The sequence below is a fragment of the Numenius arquata genome, chromosome 11, assembly GCF_964106895.1.
Source record: "Numenius arquata chromosome 11, bNumArq3.hap1.1, whole genome shotgun sequence".
Taxonomy (NCBI): Eukaryota; Metazoa; Chordata; class Aves; order Charadriiformes; family Scolopacidae; genus Numenius; species Numenius arquata.
In genome coordinates this window covers 26685635-26708858 of record NC_133586.1, presented here as the reverse complement: position 1 = coordinate 26708858, position 23224 = coordinate 26685635, and the positions used below count along the sequence as shown (strand labels likewise).

General features: G+C 49.4%; 1 protein-coding gene across 8 annotated transcripts in view; it reads right to left on the bottom strand.

Moving 5' to 3' along the window:
• Positions 1-23224, bottom strand: part of SIL1 (SIL1 nucleotide exchange factor) — a 104922-nt gene that overhangs the window by 27481 nt on the left and 54217 nt on the right. For all 8 annotated transcript variants that reach the window (XM_074155376.1, XM_074155370.1, XM_074155371.1 and 5 more), the window contains 3 exons: positions 22352-22448; positions 18218-18409; positions 13473-13594 (listed from right to left, as the gene is read on the bottom strand). In XM_074155376.1, the coding sequence (XP_074011477.1) occupies positions 13473-13594; positions 18218-18409; positions 22352-22448 (411 nt within the window). The remainder of the gene's footprint in view (positions 1-13472; positions 13595-18217; positions 18410-22351; positions 22449-23224) is intronic.

The window sequence follows — 23224 nt, the reverse complement described above, 5'->3', positions numbered from 1 at the left end:
CAAGCATTTAGAAAACCCCTGGGCAAGGGGAGAACAAGAGCCAGGGATGAAGGACCCTCATAGCAAACGCTCTCCAGGCTCAGCTGGTTCCTGGGCTCTCCCCTGCCGTGCACCAACTTTTCAAGTCAAAACGCCCCATTTCTTACCAACTCCTCCACCTGCAACACCACCTGGCTTCTGGCACCTCTCCCATAGAGCTTCAAATATGGTCTTAAACACGACATACAAAGAAGCAGCTCTGAAATTAGATGTATCAAATTTTCATTATCACTATCTGCCCGAGGCACTGACCAGGCTGGGTGAAAACCAAGGGCAGGAAGACGTAGCCTTTCCCCGAGCAGCCGACCTGGGAAATCTGTTGGCTGTGCATTCAGGTGGTGTCAATCTCATTCCAGCCCCTGGGAAGCTGGGGAAGGACTCTGGATCAGGGAGGGGAGCCATAGGAGGAGGGGGCAGGGTTTTAACCTGAAAGAGGGGAGACTGAGATGAGATCTCAGGGCAGAAATTCTTTGCTGTGAGGGCGGTGAGACCCTGGCCCAGATGCCCAGAGAAGCTGTGGCTGCCCCATCCCTGGAGGGGTTCAAGGCCAGGTTGGAAGGGGCCTGGAGCAACCTGGTCTGGTGGGAGGTGTCCAGGGCAGGGGGTGGGACTGGATGGTGGGACTGGAAGGTCCCTTCCAACCCAAACCATTCCATGATTCTATGATCATCTGTGACTCTGGGATCAGAGGCAGCGTTTCCTCCTGAGGTTCCCTCCTTGGCCTCTCCCTCCCAACTGAGTGTCCCCACCATTTCCTTGGCCTTCAGGTTACAAGCTCCTCTGTCATCTAGAGGGGAAGATGCCCACCACTAATGAAGTGTGGCTCATCCCTGGGTGCACTGAGGCCACCTTCATCCCCAGCACAGCACACATGGCTGGGTCCACCCCAGGAGAAGACCCAGCGTGTGGAGGTCACCATACATCACCTCCTTGGCACATTACAGTGTCATTTGCTAGCAAAGTTGGGCCCGTTGTCCTTTAGAGAGCATATCCCCGTCCCTCATTGCGCCGGCCCTCAGCAACTGTTGCCATGGTTATTACATTTGAGTGCTTTTCATCAAGAAGATGCTGCAACTGCTGAATTGTCTCTTGCAAGAGTTATTTAGGAATAACTAGTTAGTGAGTAGGAATAACGGGTTCAGGCTGCCCACAGAAGCCAGCGATCCCAATTATTTTTGCTTTGATCCTGCCTTCCTTCTGGTCTCTGCCAGGTGCGGGTTTAAAGTAGGGGTTAGAGATAAGCAGAAGAGAAGGAACGTCTCCTGAAGGGAAGCGCACTCGGCTCTGCCAGGAGATTAAAGGTCTTTCTTCATACAAAACCTCTGCTTTTCAATCAATCATAAATAGGCTATAACAAGGCACAGCAATCAACCAGGAAACATATATCCTCACCTGTCGGGTCCAGGGGGAGAAAAGAGATGTATTTTCCAGCTCCATCACGTTAATTGTTAATCAAGATATTATGGGCAAAGCCCAAACCCCTGTTCATCAGTCAAGGGGAGTGACCGATGTCCCAGGGCTGTGCCGGTCCCGGCAGGCGAGCACGGCTCTCGTGGCAGGAGCCAGCCCACGGCTCTGCCAGGGGTGCCGGCGTTTCGCCTCCAGAGGCAGCCGCCTTTCAGACCCATTTTCAGCATCACAAAGTGAACGAATAAAGCCTGCTCCAGAAAGCCAGGGCCGTTTTGTTTAGCTCTCATTTAAAGCTCTGAAGAGTGACTGGGTAATGATGGAGCTGGTTTCCCCCTGCGGATCGGGTCCCACAGCGCAGTCCGTTAGGCTTTTAACGACATAAATGCCTTTTTCGGCTCTGCATTAGCCCTGGCACGGGGTTTGCGTAGGGAGGTGCGTACTGCAAGATGTGGAGAATAGTGCAGCTATAGGAGACACAAGGTGGGGGCCTGCCACAGCCTGAGCATCCACCCGCACCAGCGCATCCCAAATCCTGGGCTGCACAAGTGGAAGGATCCAAAAGAGGGACAACCTCAGCTGCACTCACAGGAAGGAGCCCAGGGGCTAGAAACTCTACTGCATCCAGCTTTGGAGTCCTCAGCACAGGAAGGACATGGACCTGTTGGAGCAGGGCCAGAGGAGGCCATGGAGATGCTGTGAGGACAGGCTGAGAGAGTTGGGGCCGTCCAGCCTGGAGAAGAGAAGGCTCCGGGGAGACCTTCAAGCCCCTTCCAGTCCCTCAAGGGGCTCCAGGAAAGCTGGGGAGGGACTCTGGATCAGGGAGGGGAGCCATAGGAGGAGGGGGAAGGGTTTGACACTGAAAGAGGGGAGATTGAGATGAGATCTGGGGAAGAAATCCTTTACTGTGAGGGTGGTGAGAGCCTGGCCCAGGTTGCCCAGAGAAGCTGTGGCTGCCCCATCCCTGGAGGGGTTCAAGGCCAGGTTGGAGGGGGCTTGGAGCAACCTGGTGTGGTGGGAGATGCCCAGGGCAGGGGGTGGGACTGGATTTAAGGTCCTTTCCAACTCAAACCATTCTATGATTCTATGACTCTATGATCTCACACCTGGAGCCGTGGAGACACTCAGCAGAGCCCCAGCACCGGGTTTTCAAAGGGTGTCTGCCCAGTAGCAATTGGTGGGGAGGCCTGAGCGGGCTCAGGCACCGAAACTGAAGCCACCAGCCTGGTGGTGGAGTTCACCTTGTTTTCCTGGCAAGGCCACACTCGGCCGGTGGAGAGCTGCAGCCCCCAACGAGCAGGGCACCTCATCACTCAGCGAGCACCACCGGATGATGAGCTCTTCCTTGCAAACACGCTGTTCTTCCCCAACAGCCACGCGCTGAGGACAAAAAACTCAATTTGGACTGAATTTGGATGATGTGACACCCAGAGAGGTCGCAATGCAGCCTTTCCTGAGTCACCAAAAGAGACAGAAGACGACTTCACTTATTCTAGCTGAAGTAGCTGGATTTAAAGAAATTAAATTTGTCAGTTCATTAGTGTGTAACCTAAGAATGAAAAATGCATTTCTAATTCCTGATCCGCTAATCCACAATCTGCCGATCTGCAATCCCCAGAGTCCCCAGGGAAAAAAAAAAAAAAAAAGAAAATCCACAGCAGCCTTATACTATTTCTCTAAGATTTCCTGGCCAACTCTGCAGAAAGAGCTCACACTATGGAGCTTTTCTCCCTTTACAAAATCCACCTTGGAAAATACACTGCTGGGCCAGGGGGTATCAGGGATAATAAAAACCAAATTGCACTTGTCAGAATAAGCGAACAATGGATGTTTTCTCAGGAGCTGGGCACGATGCTTTATGTGTTTGCTGGGCTCCCCATTGATCTGCAGAATCAGCTCATTTGCAGCAGCCCTGCTGCTCGTTAGGACAATTAGCAAGGTTCTTAACGTTAGGACAATTAGCAAGGTTCTTAACATAGAACGTACTGCTACTGCACTGCAGGACAGTGTGTTGGTGCCTGTGAAAGGACTGTCCTGGCTGGACCCAAGAGATGTGTCCCTCTGTACCTTCTTCCCAGCTGATGTGCACCTGTGGAAGCTGCTCCTCATCCATTCTGCCCCAGGAAGATGGGTTCAACATCCCCCTGCTCCCAGGGTCTGGCAAGAGTGTCGGGGTGCTCAGAATCACAGAATTGTAGGGGTTGGAAGGGACATTCAGAGATCATCTAGTCCAAGCCCCCTGCCAAAGCAGGGTCACCCAGAGCAGACAGTCATGGGCCCCTCAGCCAGTTTGCATACCTTAAACCATCATCTCCATGGGCAACATCAACTTTCCACACCAAATCCTCCTCTAAATTAAGGTGGAAGGTGACAACCCTCTCTGGCCAGTGTGCCCCACACCAGCACAGCCCTGTGTGCACAGATCAGCTGTGAGCACTGAGCTGTAGGGTGGGAAATCAGGCCATCTCCTCGGGATGCCACCATTGCACTTAACCATCCCCTTTGTACCCTCTCCAGACAGATGTCCCAATGTAACACCATAACTCATCTGGTTTTGCCTTTGCAAAGCACCTCTGCCTTCACTTGCTGCTTCTCCCCAACTCCAGAACTGCTCAGAACTTGCTCCCTGTGCAAGCCTGGTCATGGTCTGCGCTGTAAGGCCAGCTTGCATGGGGACGACTTGCTTCCAAAACATGAGATTTTGCTCCCAACATCTTTTCTTTCTCCTTTCCAGCAGCTATGTTAGAAATGCTGTAAAGGTCTGTAGCTACAGACTCCAGAAACATCCACTGATGCCAAAGCCAGTGCAGGTACCACCACCCGGTATTTCTCCACTACTCCCTTTCGAGGGGTAGATCCACACTCCACGTCTCACAAGGACGTGAAACCACAGCCCCTGAGGGAATTGCACGAGGAGCAGGAGCCCAGGACAGAGCCCGAACTGCCCGCCAACGCCACTTCTACACTTCAACCTTCCCGTTTCCAAGCTTTTTAGAGCATGCCTCAAAATGTTCCTCTCCTCCCCGCTCTGCTCTCCACCGTGGCAGTCACACAAGAGCCATCGTGCACAGCTGCGGGAAGCTCGAGGCCAGAAATAGCAGCTCGTTAGTAAAGCACATCGTCATCACATGCTAAGGACCCCGATATGCCCCTTGGTCCCATCACCCCGACCCACACACTGCTCCCACCGCTCTGCCAGCCCATCCTCCCCGTGCCCTACTCCGTAAGGGGCCAACCCAGGGCTGGCTCTGCCAAGTGACGTCTGTGTTTCTCCCGTGGAGGTTCACACCGGCTGAACTGATCTCCCAAGTCCTGACTCCATCCCACTCTTAAGGTTTCAATTAATCATAAAGCCAATTCCATTTTGGGCTCCATCTGTCTTTATTCCTTCAGGGACTAATAATGCCTCACCGTGTGTTTTCACACACTAGTTGAACTGAAATTAAGACAGATTTCAATATGAAGTGCCCGAGAAGAAAATGCACTTTTTAAAAAGAAAATTGCAGAGTTGTTACCCTTCTCAGCTTGGAAAAAGATACTGTTAAGTAAAAGTGGTGGGGTAGTAACTTGGAAAACAACTCAGCTCAATGCAAGACATGCAAACACACTAAAATCACACTTATGGGCTTTTATGGCAGAAAATGTATGGAAATGTAGCACAATCTGCTTCCCAAGGGAGGTGAGGAACACACAGAGGGAGATCAGAAACACTCATGTGTGTGGCCGCCAGGCAAAGGGATTCTGGCAGCAGAGACCCTGCTGCACCGGGCATGGACCAGAATCCAGAAAACCTCTTCAACTCCCTCCATTGCACTGACAGAAATAGATAAAAAGTCCAAGAACCCTTGTGGTTCATCACGTATGGCAGGTTTTAGCTGCTCAAGGCTTAGGGAAACCTCATTTACATCTTACTGTACTGTTACCACCCCGGGTTTTTTGTTCCTACCTCTGCAAAATCCAGCCACGGGGGCTTTCCACCAGCCAGGCCGGCACGTCGGCTTTAATAAGGCAATTCCTATGTCGAGCTGGTGATTTCTACAAAGCAACAGCCCTAATTATTGATCTTGGCAGATGGAGCTAAGGATTAACGACCTGTCCCTCCAAACAGCCACGGCAGAGCCATGCCCATCGTCTCCCGGCTGTCGATCCGGCAGCACCAACACATTCCCTTGCTCCTCACCCAGACAAAGATTGAATCACCCAGGAGGGACCACGAGATGCTCAGAGCGTGGGCCGGCTCCAGGGTGATTCACAGAAGGGGACAGGTAGGACAACAGGAAAGAATAACTGAGAAAGAGGCGTGAACGTGGAGAGCAGGAGCGTGACAGGACATTTACCATCACCCACATATCGCCTGGGCTCCAGCTAACACCGTCTGACTGCGGGAAGGGTCCTGTCTCTCTCCCATCCCCTATTTTCAGGGCATTTAGGAAAAACTGAAAAAAAAAAGGAGAGACAGTCTGGAAAGGAGGGTTGCAAGAAATTATATGATGCACACCACGTTAAATTCATAAGAGACCAAACCAGAGAGAATCCATGAGAAGCGAAGTACGCTGGAGGGACAGCTAAGACACTTCTGATGGAAGCGAAGACGCAATCCTTTGATGGTTGCCTTCTGGAACTGGCTGCAGTACCTTGGAAACTCATTAAATGCAGCAGAAAGGACAAGTGACGTACATCTATTGATGCTCTGAGCAGCAAATTAGTTTTCAAATCTATTCAGGTCTCATGCAGTGGCGTTAAGGGGCTAAGACTTGGTGGCAAGTGGCTGCGATAGCATTTCTCCAACTTGTGTGATGACTCCAAGCCACCCTGTGGGGAGGGGGCTGCCCACTGGGCCAGCTCCCTGGAGACAACTCATGGCCACAGCCAGTCACCCTGACCAGCAGGGCTGAGACATCTGCATGGCTTCAGCCAGCCAAGCCAGAGAGCTCCAAGGGCCTCTGATGGACACCTCCTTTTAAGCAAAAAGAGGATCATCTAAAGAGAGATCAAAATCCGGCACACAAGAAGACACAGAATGTCAGCACCTGAGGGAAGAGCAAGTAGTCAAGAGCGATGATGAGTTTCCTCAGACAGAGATAATTTCCAGTTAGCTGCTGTTTTCTCTCTCCGCAGAACATCACCCCATTCAAACACTTGGAGAGCCTTGAAGGCGCTGAGGTTGGCAGCAATCTGGTGGGAGACCTGAGGAACTGCCTTCATATTTGAATAATCAACTGTTCCAATGAATCTTAAAGCACACGAACAGACAGATGAGGAAAAACTCATCAAAACACTGTACCAGGAGAACAGGCAGATGCCAACCTGGGAACAAGGTTGCCTGCTGGGACTTGATCCCTCTTCAATCGGGACGGGCAAGGGCCAGTCTTAGATGCCATGAAAGCCTGTGGCTGCTGGCTTGTGTTATTTTGCCTCCTATGAAAGCTGTGGGTCCAGCAGCTCTGCCTCTCCATGGCACAAGAGGAAGAGCCCCTGCTCTTCCTGCAAGGGGAACGACAGAGGGCCGGTGAGTAAATGGAGCTAAATCCAGAAGACAGCTCATGAGAGTTAAGGGCAGCCCCCCAGGACCTCTCCAAAAGCCCAGTTCTGCCACTGCTCCTCACACCACAAACCTGGTGGGATCCACCTTTGCACGCTGGCTGCAGACAGCCCGCCAGCAATTAGATCCAACAAAAGCCGCAATCAGGAAAGGGGTAGGAGGGTGGGCATAGCAGGACCCACAAAGGAGGAGATGGGATCGGATCCGCCTATATAGAAGCTCAGGCAATAGTCTGATAATAATCGGAATCGCTGGGTCAGCTCTGTCCACGCCAAACCCCGCTGGGAGCAGGTACATAATTGAGGCTGGATCCTGCATTTCCTGCTCCCATTGTTCCTCTTCCTCCCATTTTTCTCTGCTTTGTTCTCTTCAACGCACTCCCTTCTGAAACACATTAACGACGGGCTGCTACAGCCTCCCCATACACCCTGATTAAAGAGGAGACGCAGACGCCTCTTCTTTGTGGAGCGTTTCACACCTTTTACTTGGAGGGAACGCAGAGAACACGCGACATGGGAAAAGCACAGAGGGTCAGGAAAATAATGTAGGTGTTAGGTAGGGAAATCTTTGAAGCTTGTGAAGCCATTAGCCGAGAGCACAGGCTGTAGTGAAAAGGATAAACAGAGAACATGGATGATGAATAAATAGAAGAGACAGAGGAATACATGTTGCGTCCAGCAATGAAACCAGGTCTACGCTGAGAAACAGCAAGCGTGGGCTGGGTTTTTTTGCAGAAAGCGATTAGGTAACCAGTCCGAATGCATATTTTAAATGGAAACCACCACAATAACTCAAATGCTTTAGCAGAGAGCATTTACCAAATGAGAAGAGACAGAAACAATGTGTTTTATATAATGCATGACCTGGCTGCGATGAGTTTTTCCTGCAGGTTGTGTCACCAGCCTCCCCTACCGAAGAGAGGGTGCTGCTGAGCGCTGCCGGAGCAGCTCGGGGAAGGGACAACATCCTCAGCCTCAAACCAGTCCCACAGGGTGAGGCTGAGACGTCCATCCCACCTTGTCCTCTCCAGCAGCTGCAGGCACCTGGGGAAAACACACCTGGCAGGGGATGAGCACCCAACCCTCCCCTGCTGCTCCTTCTCAGATTTATCAGTGGGAGGTGTCCCTGCCCAGGGCAGGGAGGGTGGAACTAAATGGTCTTTAAGGTCCCTTCCAACCCAAACCATTCTAAGATTTTACAATTCCACGCACCATCCCCGTATTTAAATTACCAAAGCATTTATGAAAACAAAAACAGGAGCAAACCTTGGATTCTAGATTTTTCTCACGGGGTCTGCTCTCTCTGTCTTGCTGAGAGCATAAGGATCGCAGTTTACTATTTAATTGTTAATTACACTTTCTTGTTAGATTTCAGATGCCAAAAAATGTTTAGGGATTTATTCTTCTGTGTAATTAACCATAATGATGAAACACAGTTTTATACCGCACTGCAGTTTTTGTTAAGGTTATTCATAATGGGGAAAGGCTAAATAGGTTGAGTTCATTATTGTTACAGGAAAAAAAAATGAGGTGACCCAATCAAATTAATTTGAAATTAAGTGCAGTGAGGCTGATAACTCCACACAAGTCAGGACTTCAAATAAAAATAGAATAGACAATCCACAAAGCAAGACACTACAAGTGGGCAGGGAGTCAAGCTGGAATTGCTGCAACTCGGAGGTGGCAAACACACGGTGTTGGTAAACAGGGACCAGTTAAAAAAACCAGTGAAAATGGATAAAGAGATGGGCAAGGCCTGGGGGATGTAAAAGGAGAAGCTCGAGAAGGAAGGGACGAACATGAAGATGGATTTGAAATAAATGGGTAGCGACAGTGCTTGTTAAGCTAACTAGATTTATTTCTCTGCCCAGAAATTCTTATGTCCTTACAAGACAGCATCGGAGCAAGGTCTTTAATTTTACTTTTCCTGGGTTTATTGCTTGGGCCTTAATGTTATTTAACAGCAGTGAGCGTCAAACAGTTCCATAGCAAAGCTGGACTTCATTCAAAATCGTTAAATCTGGTGGAAGCTTTTTCCCCTTGACAAAGACACCCTGGTGCTTCTCTGACAAAACGTGGGAGTCGTGCCACCCAGGAGAATGGAACCAGCGAAATATGGAGGGGCAGAGCGGGGACGGGGAGACAGCATTCCCTCCTCCTGACGAAATTATGAGAAAGCAGGACCGAAAGCAGTGGGACATGACGATGCTGAGCACTACTCGGAGAGCCTGGAGCAGAGAAGCAGCAGAGCCCATCACCCTGGGCTCCTCTTTTAGGCTTATCTGGAAAAGCAGATGTTTTACGTCTCTCTCTGTTTTGCCAAAATGGTGCAAGCTCTAAACAAGCCTGAGAGCTGGGTAAGATGCATAACGGTGATTGGGATGTTCACGATGTGCACCATCATAGTTTAAGGGGTTTAATCTCATGGGCAATGGTTAAGACAAGCAATACCCTGATGCGAGCCATCTCTAGAAACTCCAGTGCTGCTCCAAGATGATGCTGGTGATGAGCTTCCTCCCAAGTCTTTAGCAGACCCTGTAATGTTTGTTTTATCAGTCAGTGCCTAAAAAGAGAAGAGGGAGATCCCAGTGGCACTGGGCTTGTTGGACGAGGCTGCGCTGGGGACTGCCCAGGACGTACAGCAAACGCCAGCTGGGACCATCACTGTGAGACCCTGTCCCTGGCCACCCAGTCTGGGTTTTTAAAGGACTGGCCAAGACGCCACAAATCTCTCCATGCAGCTGCACAAGTGACTTTCCTCCTTGTTCCTCACTTTGGCCATGCCAAAATCTCACCTTTTGTACCTTCTGCCCTCTCCCCACAAAATCCAAATGGCTCCTCTTTGCCTTGGAAGGCCCCACGGCTCAGCTCCTCTCCGTCCTCACCTCTAATTCACCCCTAAGAGTACGGGGAGCATTTGGGATAAAGCTTCAAGAATGCATTCGACATAAATTATTTTCCCCCTTCTAAACGGATTACAAAAATCCTTTTATTACAAAATATTAAAATGTTCAAATTATCGGTGTGGAAAAACGTTTCCTGGAGGTAAAGTTTTTAAAAATTGAGGTTTTAATCATGAGCATAATCCTTTCTGGCTAACATTTCCAGTCTTGTGAAACATCTAGATACAAATTGCGCAGAGGCCTGGCTGTGCGGCGAACAAAGGAAGATGCTGCCTGTAAATAGCTCAGAGGACATCAGAAGACACTTCTCTCATCAGCAATCTTTTTTAGCTTAATATAGCTCCTCTTTGCATAAAACATTGACATTTTTTGCAATGTTTGGGCCCAATGGTGCGAATGCTGATTGTCATCCGAAGATACTAGAGTGTACCTTCAAAAATATGCAAGAACATTTTACAGACGGTAGTTTTACTTGCCTCCAAAATGCTGTCTCTTAATATTTCATACTTATATATATTTAAATGTTAGTACCACCAGATAAATGCTAACATGCTTTTATGCTAATGCAATCACTGAAAATCCAGATAATGTTGTGTATTGGCATATACTGTTAGTGAATTATGGATACCTAAATGTACAATCCCACATGCCTAGCAATTATTTTTGTTAGTGCATTTAACTTTTATTTGCAATCAGAGCACTTGAGGATTGTTCAAATGAAGTTTACTTTTGCAAACTGCTGAATAGAAAACATTTTGTTAAAGGTTTAAAAACAGTAAGGCTATGATGAGGCTTTAGAGTTGCAATAAGGGCACCACTCGGAAAACTCTACCAGATGGAACGATGTTTGATTTGGTCACAGACTCAGCAATTAAAAGCCAAATGCCTGAAATGAAGGACGTATAAGAGGAACAAGAGATGAAACCTTGATTTCTTCTGTACCAGGTCACGCTCTTTCATGGCAGAGGCTCACAGAGAGAGGCAGACACCGGGAGGAGAGCATCCGTGCAGGCAGCACCCTGGCAGACAGACCCTGGGACCCTGCGCCTCGGGGACCAAACCCTCCTGTGCTGAGGCTGCTTCTCAAGTCCAGTTTAAGCCAAAAAAAAATATCAGGAGAGAGAAATCCTGAGCTGCCCCTCCTGCCTCTGCCGATCCAACATCATGGCCAGTACCTGGCCCGTTGGCTCAAGACACCGATCCACTTGAAAAGCGCTTTATCCCACGCTGGTTTCCAGCACAGCCAGACCTCAGGCAGGGCACAGCCAGACCGCGTGCAGCAACACCTGGGAGATGCAGCCGGTTGCTCCATCCCTTTCCTGCTTCATTACCCAGTCAGAGTTAAGGACAATGTGAATCTGGAGAAGACCTGGATATTTTTAAGAGTTGGAAAGCTCTGGATGTGACCCAGACACAGCGTCCAGTGATTTTCTCTTGCATAAACCAACTTGCCTACAGACAAGCCAAACCCCCTCTTCCAGATTCAGCTGTGCCAGGAGTTAACAACCTCCTGGGCTGAGGAGCTGCTGTGATCGTGCCCCGATTCCCTTCTGGGAAGGTTTGCCTGGCTTGAAACTGCTGCCCTGAGCCAACCTGGCCGAAGAGAGCTGGGAGGTGGCCACAGAGCCATTTGGTGAGCAGCAGACCATCGCCTCTTGCCTGGGCACGGCTCAGCATCCAACACGGGATCCGATACCAGCCCCAGGCACACAAGTACAGATCAGATCATGTCTCAACAGCCCAGTGAGCTGTGGCACCTCTGGGCACTTACTGGGAAGTCCTACCACCTAACCGAGGCCCCCAGGAACAACCACAAGTGAAGGAAATAAACGACGACCCCTCAGAAAAACACAAGACATCAGAAAATGCTTAGCGTGAAGTACTTGAAATGCCCCCAGCAGTTTAAACGGAGCATGGAGTAAGCTGAGAAAATATATGAACAAACAAATTAAGCAGATAGCATAGAGCAGATGAGCTGGCATGTCGATATCTATCGAGAAAGCTTAAGCACAGCAAGGGGAAAGAAAGCAAACCCAAAACCCAGGCATAATATTCCTCACATTTTGGAACTGAGCTCTCGGACAATACATCATCCAAACTGCCCAAAATTACCATCTGTCAGAACATCCTTTAAAGAAAAAAAAGGTCTAAAAGTTTCCAGAGTAGTATTTTAATATTGTCATATTAGAAAAGAGATTGTTTCTGTCCAAATAAAGGCATTTGCAATTAAGTGAGGAATAGCAAACAAAAGCATTACTTTCGTGGCCACTGCTACGTGCTTGTATTGTGAGACAATTAATTTCTTGATTGTGCCACGTGAGCTAAACCCAGAAAGAAGCAATTTAATAGTTTCACGAATTACCCGCAAATGTTTCCAGGCCCTCTGCATGATTTTCTCTTTAAGAAACATATAGCTAAGAGTCTACACGCTATTAACAAACCTAAGGAAACAATTACAATATTGTTTCAAACATTAAGACAGGCCAGAATATGAAGAGCGGGTCGGTGTTTCTGATGTGAAAGAGTATCTTATGGCCATCAAAAAGTCAAGCTCTGTTTCAGACCATAAGCTGGACCCTTTCCTGGTGTAAATCTGGGTACCTACTGCTGTCCATGAGGCCGTATTACTTCACACATGCTGCATCGGATACAAGATGGCAAAAGAAATGCAGACTTGTAGACTATATTACACTAAGTGATAAATAATTTATAATGGTGCAGAAGGTGACCGTATTTTTAGGCATAGAAATATGCAGATAGAACACTCCTGACTGTCTATATTCACTCTGCACTTCTGACCTTGAAGTTTGGGTCCATCCCATGCATTTCTAAAGCCTCTGCACCTGTGAATGTGCAACACACACACACCACCAAGCCCCTAAACCCCCAAACCAAGAAGGGCATCAGTAAAACCCACTGAGCCCACAGGGTATCCCCTGCAGCACTACACGCTACACACGAGGACAACCAGGCTCCTTCAGGCAGCAGCCACCATTTCATGAACCACAAACATCCTTCAGACCAGTCTCTTCTCAATTCAGCCTGTTCCTAACCCCGTGTCTAATCGACACCCTCTTAGTGTCAGAGGCACACGTCCATGGGGTGAAACCCCCCCTCCAAAGACCACGGGTGTCGCTATATTTCAGAAATCAGCATTTTGCTACCCTAAAGCAGCCCAGGAGAAAGGAACAGGACAGAGAAAGTTGCTCCCTGGGGTGCTTGTAACCGTACCATCCTCCAGATCTCTCCCCAGAGAGGGCTGCCAAGGGGAGAGAAGGGGAGCCAGAACTATTCCCCTTGGACCTTGTGAAAACAAGGAGCCCAGGGGAATCCAGAAACAATCACAGCTTCCCCATTGAATTACCTCTGGCTGAGTCTAACAAGCAGGATGAGGGTGCACAGAGGAGAAGGCCAGGGTAAGTGGTGCTTCAAAGAAAGGGCTTGGCAGGGGAGAAGAAAATTTGGTGTGTCACAGGACGAGAGAAGCTTTTAGCTCTGGCTATTAGGAATAAATCAAGAGAGATGAAGACAAACACAATCCCGAGGTTGTCATCCTCCCGCCCACGGTGGGACAGAGCTCACCTGGAGAGAGCAGCTCCCAGGACGAAGGCAGCGTTCTCCTTCAGTGTGGCCTCTGTGCTGTTCAGCCCCTCGATCACGAGCTGGAGTCCACCCATGGAGAGGAAGTCCTTAGCGTTGTCCACCTGGGAGAGAGCAGGTCCATCAGTACAGAAACCCCAGTCAGCTTCCACTCAATTCTTGGAGAATGCCGTGCTTCAGAAAGCACAGCATCTCTTCCCTCCCAGTCTAACCAGCACCGAGTTTTAAAAGGAATTAAAAATTAAGAGGGAACGACTGTGGCTTGAATTTCGTACAATTCTCTCTCTGAGCAGTGGATGTCATGGTTTCAGAAGCACAGTTTACTGTTAGGTGGCCATTATCACACGCAGAAGGCATTGCTGAAAACTTAAATACTTCAATTAGCTCTCAAAACTATTCTTGACACGTATTTCGATAATTCAGGTGATGTCAAAAATTCGGTAAATCTGATGATGTCAAAAAAAACCCAGTTCTTCGCTCTGTTGCCTCAAGCAGGCTGTTACTGGAAACCCAGGGAACTGTGTGTTTTGTAAATGCACTTAATTAATTGATGCTCTAATTGTAGCACCAGGGGTTAGGAGCGTTTAAGAGCCTGTCGGCAGCATCACCTCCGCTGGCAGCGAGGCGCAGGGGCTGTGCTGGGTGTTTTTCACGAGTGCCGTCACCAGCTTCGCATGGATGTGGAAAGCAAAAGGCAGCCCCGCTGGGCAGGGTCAGCCAGGAGCAGTCCCTCGGGGCAGCCCCAGCAATGATTTTTCTAAAGCAGACAATATTGGACTAACTGTCAGCAGGGACAAGTTTAAACGTTAGCGGGGATTGGTCAGCCTTTGACTTTAACCAGACGTGGGGCCACCCAGGCACAAATCACTTCTCAGACAGGAGATTAGGAAAGGGCTCACAGTGGCCCGCAAACAACATTTAGAGAAACAGCCAAAGCGCTTCGAGTACAAAATTCAGTCCAAAGTCAAATCAATGCATTTTGGTTTTCAAGGGGTGGGTTTATTTTTCAGTTTAAAGGGGAATCTGAACACTCAGAATTGTGTTTGCAAAAAAAAAAAAAACAAGTTCAGAATTTCAACATTTCTCCTCCCTGAAAGACAGGGAGACAACAGCGTGTGTTAGTAGATGGAAACAGAACCTAAAAATGAGTTATCGGCTGGGCAAACTGAGCTCCCTGGCTTCAGCAAGCAGAGGGCACCGATGGGGTGGGAGAGGACAAACACCACAAGACGTGGAGGGTACGTTGGGCTCAGGCACCGAACGCTCTTTCAATCAACAGTGACTTCATGCTCAGTGTTATTTTTATCTCAACTGTGTGCCTTCACCAAAATTGGCCACAAATCGGATATTTTAGGCACCCAAGAGAATGAAGAAGCTACTTAGCTTTGTGTCCTACGGGTACGTCTTTCCCAAAGCAGGACCTGGGGAGCTACAAGCCCGTCTCCTCTCCCCAGCAATACCCACCGCTTGCTGTCCCTCTGCAAAGGCAGCCACAGCAAGCCTGTCCCTGCAGCTCTGCTGGGGCCGACTCAGGATTTGCAGCAGCTTTTGTATCCTTTCAGGTCCTGTTCTTTTAAACTGGACCTGCCAGATCTCCTACTTTTCTGCAGACCCATCTTTGGCTACAAAGAAATCTATGCAGCAACCCAATTTCAGCTGCCAGCGGGCCCTTTTATTGCTCAGCCTCTGTAAAAACTCCCCAGGCTGTTTTAAAGCCGGAATCGGACGTTGGCTTCTGCTGAAGAGGGAAGGCACAGAGAGGCAGAAGTTTGCATCCAGCATCAGTTGTGGTAAAACCAACTGTTGCCGTATCCTCATCAGCACCGGATTCCGTCAGGCCAGCCCAGACACCTCAGCCCCAGAATACAAAGTGTGGTGGAAAGCTTGTTTTGAAGATGTATTTATATTTATTTTTTTAACTGGAGTCTGTTTTGAGAGCTCCTTTCCCTCACTCACCGTTTTAAAAACCAAAAAAAACCCAAACTCAACGACTTGAAGGTCTGAACCTCTCTGGGGAGCGGCGGATGCTGGGAGGCAGCAGCTCGTGCCTCGCTTCAGTCCACTGAAAACAGCGCGGCAGAAAGGCAGAGATCAAAAGAGCTCTTGAGTAGAGTACACAGGGAAGGTGGGCGAGGAGAAGGATGGGAGAAGAGCAAATATGACAGCAGTTATTCAGGGAGAGGCTTTGAATCAGAGGAGAAAGAAAATGGGGAGGGGAGGCGAGGGGAGGGAGAAAATGTTAGGAAACGAAAGCGAGGAAGCAGGAGGATGTCAACGGCACACAACGGAGAGGAAATTAGCAGTGAGAAATGGTGTAGCTTGTCAGAGGAGGGGAGAGAGGGAGATAAGAAGAGTAAATAATTGAGAGAAAGAGCCTGCAACGCCTAAGAACGGGTCTTGGCTCCGCACACCGCTGTGCAAGCGCCATGAATTCTGTTTATAAATGAGTTATGCTCTGGCCTCTTCCACATTTGCATTTGGTTTTTATGCGTTACAGATAACCCAGCCAGCCAGGCCTTCCTGCTCCTCCTCCAAGATGGACTCCCCAACATGCCAAGCTGAATCCTGACTGACGAGAAGCAAACCAGAGCTGGCAACCAAAAGTTGAGCAAACACAGAGCCCTTGGGCTGACTCTTCAAGAGCATCTCTCCCCTGGCTCAGCACCGGCCACGGCTTCCCCTCCCCTCCCTCGCAGCGAGCTCAGAGGCACGTGATGCTTCACGTCCCAGCTCCCTGGGATGCCTGTGACCACGCCGAGGAGCAGAGAGCATCCTTGGCTTGCAAACCCTGCAGGACATGGCATTTTGTGCCCCGGTGGCAGCACCAGGATGACCGGGAGCAGAATTATTATCAAAAGGCATGGCACGTTACCATTCAGATGGAGGTGGGGGGAAAAGGGAGCAGCAGAGCTGTCACCAGTCCCACACGTGGGTGCTGTCCTGGGCCATCCACACCTGCGAGGATCCCCGTCCTCCAGGAGCACGGCCCTGGCTCACCACAGAGGACTCCTGACAAGTTCAGCCCTTCCAGGGTTATGCGGCACAAGCGAATTTGGCTGCTGTTCAGTAATTACATTAAGCCAGTGCTGCTAAAGTCAGTCCCAAGCAGAGATAATGCTCTGGACGCATTCAACTGGCTGGAAGAAGAAAGAGGAGGAAAAGCCACGCTGGCTTAGAGACAAGTCATATTTCTTATCAGCTTCCTGCCTGATGAGAAGGTGCTGCCCAGCCATCTGCCCCGCCAGCGCGGGCACAGAGCAGCGTTGTGATGGATGCACAAAGGAGTGCTCTGTGCTCCCTGCCAGCCTCCCCTGCCATTTCCCCCCTTCTGACCCCTTTGATGCTGGATGCGGTTCCCTTTGATGCTGCGGTCCCCACACAGGGAGTGGGGACCCATTCCCTGCTCCTCTCGCCTTTCTGCAACTGTTTGCCCCATCCCATGCCGCAAGTGGGTGGGATTTTATGCTGGAATAGTCCAGACAGTTGTGCTGGAATTCAAGGCATCCCAGGGCATTTGGGGGTTGGTTTTTAGCATGCTGGCCCGATGGTCTGGCACCCTTAGCCAGACAGAATTAGCCCCGAGTATAAATACGAAGCTCTTTGGGCGCCCATTGTTCACCCTTATTCTCTGAGTCAGACAGATGCCATCAGCGAAACAAAAGCGTTGAGAACAAACAGCAAGGAAGCCTCTGCATGAGCATGACAGAGATTTAGCGTGGAAATTCAAGACAAAGAGCCTTGGAAATAACACTTCTATTAGTTGGTGCATGGACTCCCTCTCTCAGCAGCACGTTCCTTCAGCCACCTTCCCCCAAAACACCACCTCTGGTTTTAAGAAGTGCTGTTCCAGTGAAAGGTCTTGCACTGGCATCTCCCCAAGAGTTGTCCCTTCACCCTCTGAAATGATTAAGTCACCGAGAGTGATACGGGAAGCTCTCCTGGTCTCCCTCAGTTGCTGGGGAGGGAGAAGGCCAGTTCTTTCCCACCAGGCAGGACACAGAACACCACGACCCATGGGAGGCAAAAATGTGCGAGCTGAAAGCGGAGCAAGAGAGAGCAGAGGGAGCGGGGGAAAAAAGTGTGAGCATAAACCCAAGAAGCGAGATTTCCCGAAATATATTCAGCCTCACCCCGAGCCCATCCGCAGGGCTCAGCGGACACTCAGCAACTCGCCATTGGCCTGAGCCTCTTCCGTCCTTTCTGCCACCAGCCCAGCCGTGACAGAGGCTCTACAGGCCATTTCTTACTCACGCCAAGACAAAAATAAAGCTTTTTGGGTGGCCCTTGTCTTCCCTGGTACAAAGACACTCTCTGCGAACTGGTGTGAGGGCATCTACCTGCAATCACTGATGCTTTCCACGGAAGAAGCGAGAAACTAATTATTTTTTTAGCTGCCATCACTATACTTACCTAAAACCACCAGATAAAACCCCATTTCATAGCATATAAAAGAAGAAAAAGAAAGGGCAAGGGAAAAAGCCTGAGAACAGACAACAAACCCGGCAACACTAGCCCCTAGGAAACTGCTCGCTACCGGTACGAGAGATGATTTATTCAAACTTGGATATAAAATAAGCCTGCAGTAGCCCTCTGCTGTCTGTTATTGTCCCAGGATTATGATAATTAAGCAATTTGTATTACCTGATAGCGATAAGAAAAATAAACCCACGTTTATGACACCGTATCCCTTGGATTTTACACGGTAGTTACTAATGCATTTTTGTTACCTGGTGAACATAATATTCAAGATCATAAAGCGCTGCTACTTTTTCATCCAGCGTGGAGGCAGAGCTGTTGAATTTGCTGATTAATTTAGCCATAATTTCATAATCTGTTTCCATCTTCACGTTCAGCTTTTCAAATTCCTCCTTCAGCTGCTCAATGGGCCGGAACTTCTTCCTCACCTCTTCCTCGTGGGCCTTGAAAGCAGAAGGAGGAAACCGGATATGAAGATGGGTGAGAAAGAGAACCAAGACAGATGGAGAAAGAAACCCCAGCCCCAGATTTACAAGGGGATCCTGGCTGGCTGTGCAAACAGATTTACCGTTGTGTATGAGAGATGCAGGAGCAGCATTGGAGGGTCCTTCTGAGAAGCCCAGGAACCCTGTTATCTGTAAGATACCCACCTTGGGTACCAGTAAGCACTCCCTGAGGAGCTGAGCCTGTACCTAAGGGCTTTGTACACCATTTCTATGTTCTATGTTCTTTCCAAAACACCATCAAGCCTAGAGGCAAGAGGCACCGTTGTTCTCAGTTTGCCTGCAAGTGGATTTCTTGAGACCGAGACCTCGCCAGCAGGGTGAGGGAGGTGATTCCGCCCCTCTACTCCACTCTGGTGAGACCCCACCTGGAGTACTGTGTCCAGCTCTGGGGTCCTCAGCACAGGAGAGACATGGACCTGTTGGAGCAGGGCCAGAGGAGGCCATGGAGAAGCTGTGAGGGCTGGAGCCCCTCTGCTGTGAGGACAGGCTGAGAGAGTTGGGGGGGGTTCAGCCTGGAGAAGAAAAGGCTCCAGGGAGACCTCAGAGCCCCTTCCAGTCCCTAAAGGGGCTCCAGGAAAGCTGGGGAGGGACTCTTGATCAGGGAGGGGAGCCATAGGAGGAGGGGGAAGGGTTTTAACCTGAAAGAGGGGAGACTGAGATGAGATCTCAGGACGAAATTCTTTGCTGTGAGGGTGGTGAGAGCCTGGCCCAGGTTGCCCAGAGAAGCTGTGGCTGCCCCATCCCTGGAGGGGTTCAAGGCCAGGCTGGATGGGGCTTTGAGCAACGTGGTGTGGTGGGAGGTGTCCCTGCCCAGGGCAGGGGGTGGGACTGGATGATCTTTAAGGTCCCTTCCCACCCAAACCGTTCTATGATTCTATGGTTCTATGACCTAATTGCAAAAAGCCCTGAGCATCCCCCCAATCTCACAGCTGACCCTGCCTGGAGCTGGAGACCTCTGGAGGTCCCATTCAGCCCAAACACTCAGTGACATCAAGGAGATCTCCTCAGATGTGTACGAAGACACATTCCAATCACTCAACACGTTTCAGGATGGTTTTATAAGGGGAACGTATGCACTCGCTGCCCGGGACAGAAGTGGGAGGACCAGCTGGGAGGTGGGGACACCTGCACTGCCGTGCCATGGGGCTGGGCCAGGAGACAGCTCATCACACAGCACAGCTCGTCTCCCTCATACAGCAGCACCCCGAGGGCTGCAATGAACCCAGAGCTGCGGAGAGGCATGTGATGAGATGGAAAAGGTTCTGCCAGAGATCCAAGAGAGCCCCAAAGCTGGCAGGGAGCAATTCTCCAGCATCAGTACTGGTGACACTGGGGCAGGTGGGAACGGAGGAAGCCGAGAGCCCAGGCTGAAGATGGGCTGCTCTGAGTGCAGGAGAAAGCAAGAAACCCCCTTTTTAAAGGGATTCTATCACAAACAAAAATACCCAAATATGTTTTCATAGAGGAGTGACCCCCAGGTAGAGGGTCTGTAGGTGCAGTGCTCCCCCCTGCACGCACTGCCCTTCTCCCCCACGCCTGAACAGAAGCCAAGGGCTCCAGTCATCAGAGAATAACACAAAAAAGTGATGGAAGTAAAGCATTATTGATCTAATGGCAGATGTACAACTGGCACTAATGACTACTGGCCTAATTACTGGAGGTACCACCAAACGCCATACCCACCCCAGCTGCACAGAATGGCTTTTGCAGGAGCAGGGAGGGGAGCAGCCTTAGTGTAACTCAATTTACTTTGACACAGTTACTTCAAGGATGAATTTGCTCCCTGCAGGAGTGATTTTAAATGGAGTACTTTAGGTCCATTAGATGTGGCTGTTTTTAGCCCAGTTGCTGGGACAATAGCTATTCTAACAGGGTTTTTTTAAAATACAGCTTATTTTCACATAATAGAGTATCACTAATTTTTGCATTTAAATTACACTCATTTCAAGAGGTCCTGCTATCAGTAATGCTGGCTGCTACATAAATAATCTTATGGAAACCAAAATAACGCCCTGGTGCCAGAGAGGGGGGAAAAGGACTTTCTGTGACTCCAAGACTTTCTAGCTTTGACTCCTACCTCAGTTTTCCTTTGACTGAGACAACGTCAGAGCAGCAGGAGGAGCCGGGGCTTAAGGAAATGCTCCTGAGGGGGAGAGGGGAAAAAGGGGAAAAAGGAAATATCATCCCACCCAGTGTCACGCCAGTGGCTGGGGACCAGCTCCAAGCTTGGAGAGGGCTGAAAGCAGCACTTATATTCTATTTTATTTTGGACTGTGGGCTATTTGTAACTAAATGGGAACATTAGAGCTTATATAAGGAAATGTCAGCCTATGCTTTACCAGGGCTGTTCAGGTTTTACTACCCAGGGCATGAGATTGGAAAACTCATTGGAGGACAGTGAATGGCAAAGTATCATCCTTTACAACTACCAACATGCTGCAACCCAGTCCACTTTGGAGGTCTGCAGACAGTTTTGTGAACTAAGCGGCAGTTAAATAAATAAATCAAAACAAGGGATAAAAATACATCCAAACAATGGAAAGTAAATCAGCCCATGGGTTCACATGAATGTTTGCATTATTAATTCAGGTCTAATCACATCGGTATCAGAAAACTTATTGGAGCAACAGCAGGCCGGAGATCTTACAGACCATACCTACTTTGGGTTCACTGGAAAGATCCCATAGCTTCATTTCAGCCTCAGCACACCAAGAACAGCAGTAAGAAATGGGGTGTCTGGATAGCTCATGGGGACGGTTACGTGGACACAGTGTGCCTGGTTCACTAGTTGAGATCTCACTCACTTGAGCAAGGACCAGAAAGCAGCAGCATCTGACGGCTGATCTGTCGCTAAGCTGATGATCCCAGCCCACTCCACCACTGCGGCCCCTCTCCCCTGACATCCCTCAGAATAATTGTCATGGAGAAACACCCTGAACCGTGAGAATACACTTAAGTACTTATTAGCAGCTCACAACACAAGGCCTTGCAGTCTGAAATGAATAAAATGGACCCTTTCCTACAGAAAACCCAGGATAGGTACAAAAAAAGGGCGAGTCTCCCAGGGAACTGTATCACTAACAGGCTAGCGAAGGTATTTTGCACTTGCAGCCCAGAAGGCCAATCGCATCCTGGGCTGCATCAAGAGATGTGTTGCCAGCAGATCCAGAGAAGTGATTCTGCCACTTTACACTGCTCTGGTGAGACCTCACCTGGAGTACTGTGTGCAGGTCTGGAGCCCTCAATATAAGAAGGACATGGACCTGATAGAGAGGGTCCAGAGGAGGGCCACGAAAATGATCAAGGGGTTGGAGCACCTCTGCTACGAGGACAGGCTGAGGGAGCTGGGGTTGTTCAGCCTGGAGAAGAGGAGGCTCCAGGGAGACCTAATAGCGGCCTTCCAGTACCTGAGGGGGGCCTACAGGAAGGCTGGAGACAGTCTGTTTACAAAAGCCTGCAGTGACAGAACAAGGGGTAATGGCTTTAAACTGGAAAAAAGCAGATTTAGATTAGACATTAGGAATAAGTTCTTTACCATGAAGGGTGGTGGAGCACTGGAACAGGTTGCCAAGGGAGGTGGTTGAGGCCCCTTCCCTGGAGACATTCAAGGTAAGGTTCGACGAGGCCCTGGGCAACCTGGTCTAGTTGGGGGTGTCCCCGCTGACTGCGGGGGGCGTCGGACTAGATGACCTTTGGAGGTCCCTTCCGGCCCAGATGATTCTATGATTCTATTTCAGGTCCATATTCACCAGAAGATTAAGTCTGCACAGTATTTTCCCAAGCAATTACTTTAACCATCATATTTCTGAGTCACGCAATGTAGGGCGTTGGCATCCGTGTACTATGCGTTGCTTCAGAAGCAGGGAACTGTTTCCTTACCTTTCTCTCTGCCTTCTCACTTTCCTTCATTTTAGCCAATGCTTTTTTGAGCTCCTGGGATGTGAATGAATTTGAGTCAACATGCACCTTGCCCAGCCTTGCGGAGGAAACAAGACAAAACAGTTTATGAGTGAGCCATTGCGTCCGTAACATTTTCATTGTGATATCCTAGCAATGGACAATGTCAGGAGGAAAGGAACTAAGAGCGCTAGATTTCCACGTTTCTCGCCTAAAACACACAAAAAAACTCCACGCTCAAGAAAAGGTTAGTCCAAGTGCTCTGTTTTGCGGGGGGTTTGCAGACAGCTCGCCCCGACCGCCAAAAAAGGCTCCGTAATCTGCACATTGACCCAAAATCTCAAGTCCTAAGGCAGTAAATATGGCTGATTAATTTATGCCTCTGAATTTCATGCAGCAACACAGAAAAGCAGGAAATGTTTCAGAGGAAAAACAAAAAAGCACCACTGGGCCACTAAATCACTGCTAAGGACTTACTTACAAGCTTTAACGTGGAGATTTACAGCTGAAGTTCTGATGATTGTCACACACGAAGTTAGGGCAAGTGTAAATCCAAGCAGAAATTACACAGAAATGCTAAAAACCACGTTGTGTTGCTCTTTACGCCTATCTCCTTGGTTCAGAGAGTGTTTATCTGGGCCACACACGCTCTTGCACAGAAAAAAGGAAAGCCAACTGCTGGGGCATCACGAAGCTAAAGAGCCTCTCCGTGCTCTGAACCGGAGTAACTGGGGGAGCGAGGGAAGCAATGGCAAACCCCACACACTTCAGGAAAGCAAGTTCCCCTTAGAAACTAACCCAGTCTTCGTTAGGAAGGTGCCAAGGGGAAAGTCAGCACCAGCGAAACTTATAAAA